The sequence below is a fragment of the Juglans regia genome, chromosome 6, assembly GCF_001411555.2.
Source record: "Juglans regia cultivar Chandler chromosome 6, Walnut 2.0, whole genome shotgun sequence".
Lineage (NCBI taxonomy): Eukaryota > Viridiplantae > Streptophyta > Magnoliopsida > Fagales > Juglandaceae > Juglans > Juglans regia.
In genome coordinates, this window is record NC_049906.1 from 3398061 (window position 1) to 3404985 (window position 6925).

The window sequence follows — 6925 nt, forward strand, 5'->3', positions numbered from 1 at the left end:
ACATACCAGAGCACTGTAGGCGGGAATCACAGGTGGGACTCTACCACTATCCATGCTTACCGCCATTCCTACCGCATGCACCGTAGGCGGGAATCGCAGGCGGGACACAACCACCATCCCTACCGCGTGCACCGTAGGCGGGATTCGCAGGCGGGACTCTACCACCATCCCTACAATCTCTTTCCCTTTTTCTCAAACCAGTCAATCCAAACATTTCAAACATACTCAAAATCATTTCTAACATGAAAACCCAATTTTCAAATAAACACGTGAACATGCATGCAATCATGTGAAAACTAAGTTTTTAGTTACAAATATGAACATGCGTGCAAATGAAATGAACACAACACGACAACAATAACCAACAATCAACAATGTCAACACAATACAATCACACAAGTAACTTCATTCTCCAAATCATCCGACCCCCTAACTCCTCGGATTCAGTCCGGCAAAACCAACCAACAGTCCAATACAGTGTAATGTGTTAGTGCATACCTTAATCAAATGGATGTTTTCAAAATTTAAAAACGTGATTTTCGAGTGCTTAGTGTCTTGTGTGAGAAATTGGTATATACTTGAGTTTGATAAATTGCTAACATTATAATTCTATGAAATTTCCTATTTGCATAATTTCATATGTTTCCACATGCATATTTTTTAAGTGTTAGACTTGGTTTCGCTTATTGAGATTTTACGAAATCTCATTGTGGTATCCCCACCTGCGTATGACTTCATAATATATATGCACGTGATAAGCATATATATATGGGTATTACAATAATAGATTAATCCATTACTCCACCAAGGAAAAAGCAAACCACAAAAACAACACTAATTATGGATAAAAAAACTCTGATTAAAGATAAAAGCAAAAATAAAAAGTTTCACTAATTAAGGCAAACGACAGTGATAAGAACTCTATATATCTCCTTGGAGTACCAATACTGGATTTAGCTAAAAGCTTTAATTACAAAGTGGAAAAAGACAAGTAATTCATTTCACTAAATACACACAAAAGCTTTCAATAGTACTACAAATCTCACATAGAACACATTACATTACAATAATCACTCAAAGGAGAATATCACGCACCTATATACATGTGACAACACCCAGCCACGTCGTACATCAGCATGATATATAAAGCTATGATCACATTCTTTCCATCTTAAAACAACAGTACAAGGAGACTAGGTTATACGAAAGGCAAGAAAAGATGGTGAAGCTAGAAATTAAGCATGTGAAGAATATATATGTATAGAGAGAGAGAGAGAGAGAGAGAGAGAGAGAGAGAGAGATAGGGGTGCAAAGAGATCAAATTGGAGGAAGAAGGTGGTTGTGAGGCAGAAAGAGAAAGTAAGGAAGCAAAAGTAGGTGGTCAGGGGCACATCAACAACTGGAGAAAATGGGTGTGGATGGCTAGCAATTGGTGGTGATGATGAATGTCGATGAGAGATAGGTTATGCTAGCCTTTGATAAGCATGAACAAATTATCTAGCATCATAAGCTGTTGGTTTCACTACTTGATTTCTCATGCTATCATCCCCAACAATGGTACTCATAGAAGAGCTGCCGATGTCAACATCAATTCCCAAAGAATATGTAGGTGCATTGGGCAAGTGCTTAGTTTGTTGTGTGTTGGGATCAACCTTTTTCAACAAGTATTTTTCTGAAAGTCTTAATCCCTCCAGCTCCTTTGTTACTTGCTTCATACTAGGCCTATCCTCCCCTCTTACCTTTAAACACCTTTTTGCTATATTAGCAACTTCCTTTATTTCCTCAATATTGCTTTCTCTGAGAATTTGATCATCAATAATTTGAAGTAGGCGATCCTCTTTTATTGCAGTAACAAAATACATTGCTAAATTTCTTTCACTTTCGGGCCTATCCATGGAAAGTGCCTTCTCACCTGTTAGTAGCTCTGCAATAACAACACCAAAGCTATACACATCACTTTTTTCAGTTAATTGGCTAGTATGGAAGTATTCTGGGTCCAAGTATCCCAAAGTTCCCTGTACCACAGTTGTTAATCGTGTGTGGTCAAGAGGAACCAGTCTTGAAGCTCCAAAGTCAGATACTTTTGCTGTGTGGTTATCATCCAAAAGTATATTTGTAGTTTTCACATCTCTATGTATAATAGACATAGAAGTCTCAAAATGTATGTATGATAAGGCTCCTGCAGTTTCCAATGCTACCTTCAAACGTTTCTCCCATGAGAGCGAGGATGATAAGTTTTTATTATGAATATGGTCAAAAAGTGTCCCGTTTGTGATGAATTCATATACTAGTAAGGGTACTTCGGTCTCAAGACAACAACCTAACAACTTAACCACATTCTTATGGTTAATTTTAATAAGCACAACCATCTCATTTATAAACTGTTCAATTTGGCTCTGATCAACAATATTGGACTTCTTAATGGCAACCACTCTGTCATCAGATAAAACTCCTTTATAAACAGTTCCGAAGCCTCCATGACCAAGGACTCTACTTTTATCATAGTTGTTAGTGGCCTTTTCAAGCTGTTCTGCGCTAAAGATTTTGGCTGGCTCAACAGATTCTTTGTGACTCAATAGCTGTTGTTGTAAGATTAGGCCACCATTTTGTTGGAAGAACTTCTGTTTCAGTTCTACGAGCTTTCTTCTTTGCATTACCGAATACACCCATAAACTTCCCACAACCAGGATCAAGAGGCTTATCAAGCAGACACCTGTAAATGTTCAAGCATGCATTTTGACCACATAGAATGTATCTCAATTTCTCCCTCTGTCACTAACATAGACTTGAATAAAGTTGAGATTTCAATATGTAATATATAAAAATGTCCTACAATTAGGAGCATAGTTGAGTTTCGAGTTTTAACTTAGCTAGTGATCATGATTAAAAAGAAAAAAGATTTAAAGCCTAGATGTAGCTAGTGACTGTTGGAGAAGCAAAGATCTTCCATTAGCTGATTTCAACAGCGTTTTATACTAAAGCTAAGGTTACAAATTAACTTACCCATCTCAAAACATTAATTTTCTTATCTTAAAAGACTTTTGTATTAATCAAAATAGTTCATTTTAGACCAAATTATAATTATTGCATGGGAAGTGAGTGAGGTAATTGGGAAACGAAATCCGTCATGCATGTATGTAGTAATTAGTAAAGTAACAAGAAAAAAGAAAATAACATACCCAGGGCAATAATGATGATCTTGGATTGACCGAGTTTTCTTCTACAACCTGTTCCAGGCGGCATCTTCCCATTGCCTTCGTATCCCCGGGGACAAGTACATGTGTAGCTCCCGTTAGTGTTGGTACATGTTGCAGTATCACTGCAGGAATTGTGACGATCTTTGCACTCATTAATATCTGAAACACGAGTACCACAGCCAGCCCGTCATCATCGAAATACAGCCTTAATAGTTTGCTCATTTAACAAGTACAACAACTGATTAATTTGCTCATCCAAAATGAGCTGAAATTAAGAAAAAGAAAAGGCTTTTAAAGTAAAACGAATGAGAACCAGTAATACTTAGTTACCTTGGCAACTATCATCTTGTCCATCGGGAAGGTATGGGTTCCCTTTATAACCCGGGTAGCACTTGCAAATATACCCAGGACCGTTGCTGGAGTTGAAACATTGACTATACGTTGCGTTGCATAAATAGCTTGTCATATTTTTCTCAGCATCTTTGCACGTCTTAGTTCCAATTGCCCAATCAAGCACCAGGGGTACAGAGTACTGTACAGTGACTGCAGTGGAGTTGCTTAAATTTTCAAAATCTAAGGTGGAAAAGTTGTATGCCTTTGTTTCCCCTATAAAACCTAAACCACATGATTGGGTGAGACGGGTGAGTGCACTATAAAGGCTTATAAGAGTTAAATTATAATTTGCTTCTCCTTTCGGGATATCAGAATGGCAACAACCAAGGCCAGAGCAAGAGCCGTCAACCAAATTACTGGTACCGTTGTCACAGAACGATATGCATCCAGCAATGTACTTATATTCATTTCCATATCCCTTCGAGTCTGTTATGTAGGCAAAATGGTTACAACCGACAGCAAAGATACTGTTCTTCGTATGTGAGATGCGAAAAGTCAACAAGTTGAGCAAGGCAGAGAAGCGGCGGAAACTAGGCTGATTATCATACACTGGCCAGTAGTCGCAACGTCGGACTGCCAAGTTGGAGACTCGAAGTTCACCATGATCAAGGGCGATGTTGAGGACATCTATATTATCAACGCCCAGAAATGGTTTTGGGGGCTTGAAAGAGTGGTTACAGATGATGAGAAAAGATGGATCAAGGTAGCAGCCCTCGCCTGTACCAAATGGGTAGGGGATATTAACTGATCCGCATGTGCGGTTGCAGCTCGGATTATAATTGGGATGAGATGCTGCTAAAACTAGCTGGACACCAATAATTAGCAGTAGTAGCACTAGTTGTTGTTGCAAAAGCTTTACATGCAAAGCCATGGCTGACCTTTTTGTATTCTGATCCGTGCTTCCGAAATAACTTATCGTTCTTTTGTAAACCAAGGTGATACAGAGACTTTTGTAAGTCTGGCCTGATGAACATGCAGTTGAAAAGGACCTAAGGTAGATGATAAGAAGCATTAATAAAAATACATAAATCAATAAAATTAGTTGCAGGTAGGTAGGAGGATTTATTATATAGAAGAAAACTTTACTTGTTTCTCAAGTGCCCAAAATAAAAGTTAAAAAAATCTAGCTTTTCTATTATTAGGGGATTAATTAATTTCGTTTTTATGTTTGTATCCTTAATGAGCTTACCAAACTTCCTACCTAATTTAAAGAATATTAAAAAAAATTATAAACTTCTTTTCATGATCATCCTCATCAGATATTTCCAAAAAAGTATCTTAATTAGGAAGGCATGAGAAAGAACAACAAAAAGGCTTTTTTTAAAGCTTAGAGGTCAACTGATGACCAAGATATATTTTTTTTAAAGCTTTTTTTCAACACAAACCTATTTATTCTTTTAGTATACTACCTCACCCCCGCCTCTCATAATTTTGAACCATAAGAATTTTATTTTCATCTTTGGGATGGAAAAACGCAAGAAATACGAGTGTGAATTCAAGCAGCTCGAGTTACAAGGCTACGACAGCAGAACATGAGGTCATCTCCATCGATCGCTTTTGCAGCAACCACGTATCCAACTGGAAAAACGATAAAATCTTTATCAATGACTAAAAATCTCTCTTCCTGAACAATCCTCAAAAAAGCTCAACTAGTTCTTGACATGTTTTAAGTCTTGGTGAGTTTCACATGTTAGAAAAGTAAGACGGATTATTTTTCTGAGCACTAAAAGAGATAATTAATTGCATGAGAAGATAACACTCCGTATATAGCTGCAGGTCTATGATCCTCTCCTCTCGCTGTTGAGCACCTCTTTGGAATATCATGATGAGGTGCTCAAGAGCGTAGATACATAACTAGGAAGATTTCCCCTTAGTGGCCGTAGGGCCGACCACTCCAAAGCTATCAATATCTTTTCTTTTTTTTTTTGAGAAAATTACACTTTTTAACAACCTCGATTTTTCAAGTTGAAAAGTCAGTGTACCGAGCTTCATGAATCACCCGTAACAAAACACTTATACTACTTCAACTTCAATTCAGATTTAAGCTGATTAATTTCTAGCAACAACCTGGTCATGACGTCATGATCTAGTCAGCATATTACTCTGTCTCGGGACTTTGACATACGGCTTTAATTAGCATCATCAGGATTGTGATCTCCTACATAAACATGCACATATCATAAACAGTTTCAGGAAAAACAAGCAGCTCGAATTGTAGAAGAGAAAAACAATGAAAAACAGGCAGTCGTATTTCATAGGACTTACGATATATACACCAAACACAGAGAACGAGACCTGGCAAAGATTACAAGGGACGGTGTTCTAAATAGATATTTTAAACTTAATTTAGATTATATGTCTGATCCTTCATTTTAAGGAAAATAAAACGAATTCTTTTTCACACGAGCACTAAAAGAGAATTAATTGCATGAGAAGATCATAACTGATCTCCATATATATATATATAGCAGGTCTATATATATATATATGATCCTCACCTCTTTCTCGCTCTTGAGCACCTAGCTAGCTAGCCTCTTAGGAATATTATCAGCCACTTCCTTCAGCTGCCACGCTTTCTCTTTATCTTTTGCTCTACGTCCTTCAAGAACTTTAAACAACCTATTATCCATTTATAAACAAGGCAGACTTGTGTCCTCCAGCAAATTTACATTTTTTTTTTAATTTCCCCTTAGTGGCCGTAGGGCCGACCAGTACTACTCCAAAGCTATCAATATCATATTTACTTCTGATCTACTTATGGTGGAGGAAAACTCTATACTTTGAAGATTAATTAATTTACATGTCATTTATAAAGAAAACAAGGTAAAAGTTAAATCTCAAATGTTTTATATTTACATATCAAAGTATTAATACTAAAACAATTTACACTTAAATTATAAAAAACTGACAAATTGTGCTCATTCAACTTCAACCGTTAAGATTAATGAAAAAAATTATTTTCATCAGTCACTATTCACCATTCCACACCCCACACTCTAAAAAAAACACTCACACACCCTATGAAAAAGCTATAGGTGTGAGGTGTGAGAGTGAATAGTGACTAATGCATAAGATGACTGTTTGAAATAGAAATGTGTTTGAAGTATAAGATGGCTTCGAAAAATATTGTGACTGTTTTAAATTTGAGAAACGTTTTGTGGTATGTTTTAAATTTATTTCGTCCCTAACAAATTTCGTCCCTAAAAGTTAAATTTCTTATAGTGATAGTAGTAAAAAAAAATGAAGGCCATCATGTTAATTTACGATTGACAAAGCAAATTAAAGATTACCAGGTACAACAATAATTTAAGAGCTGAATGACTCTTAAAACAAGT

At 36.6% G+C, this 6925-nt stretch overlaps 1 protein-coding gene across 5 annotated transcripts; it reads right to left on the bottom strand.

Moving 5' to 3' along the window:
- Window positions 1-933: 933 nt before the first annotated feature.
- LOC108996799 (wall-associated receptor kinase 2-like) lies at window positions 934-6178 on the bottom strand. 5 transcript variants are annotated; one of them, XM_035690542.1, is made up of 7 exons: window positions 6089-6178; window positions 5856-5885; window positions 5658-5748; window positions 5104-5168; window positions 3528-4579; window positions 3180-3356; window positions 934-2713 (listed from the first exon to the last, which is right to left on the bottom strand). In XM_035690542.1, exons 4-7 carry the CDS (start codon window positions 5136-5138, stop codon window positions 1494-1496), a joined length of 2484 nt encoding a protein of 827 aa, XP_035546435.1. In that variant the 5' UTR covers window positions 5139-5168; window positions 5658-5748; window positions 5856-5885; window positions 6089-6178; the 3' UTR covers window positions 934-1493. The 5 variants fall into 5 exon arrangements, with proteins under 5 accessions (XP_035546435.1, XP_018828358.1, XP_035546436.1 ...); XM_018972813.2 differs by lacking the exon at window positions 5856-5885; XM_035690543.1 differs by lacking the exons at window positions 5658-5748; window positions 5856-5885.
- Between the last annotated feature and the right edge of the window lie 747 nt (window positions 6179-6925).

Excerpts from the sequence above, each read along its gene's own strand:
- LOC108996799 (XM_035690543.1), bottom strand. The coding sequence starts at position 5,138 with ATGGAGATGACCTCATGTTCTGCTGTCGTAGCCTT. Across the intron at positions 4,580-5,103 it reads TGTTCTGCTGTCGTAGCCTT|GTCCTTTTCAACTGCATGTT; the intron begins GTAACTCGAGCT and ends CATCTACCTTAG. Across the intron at positions 2,714-3,179 it reads GATCATCATTATTGCCCTGG|GTGTCTGCTTGATAAGCCTC; the intron begins GTATGTTATTTT and ends GAACATTTACAG.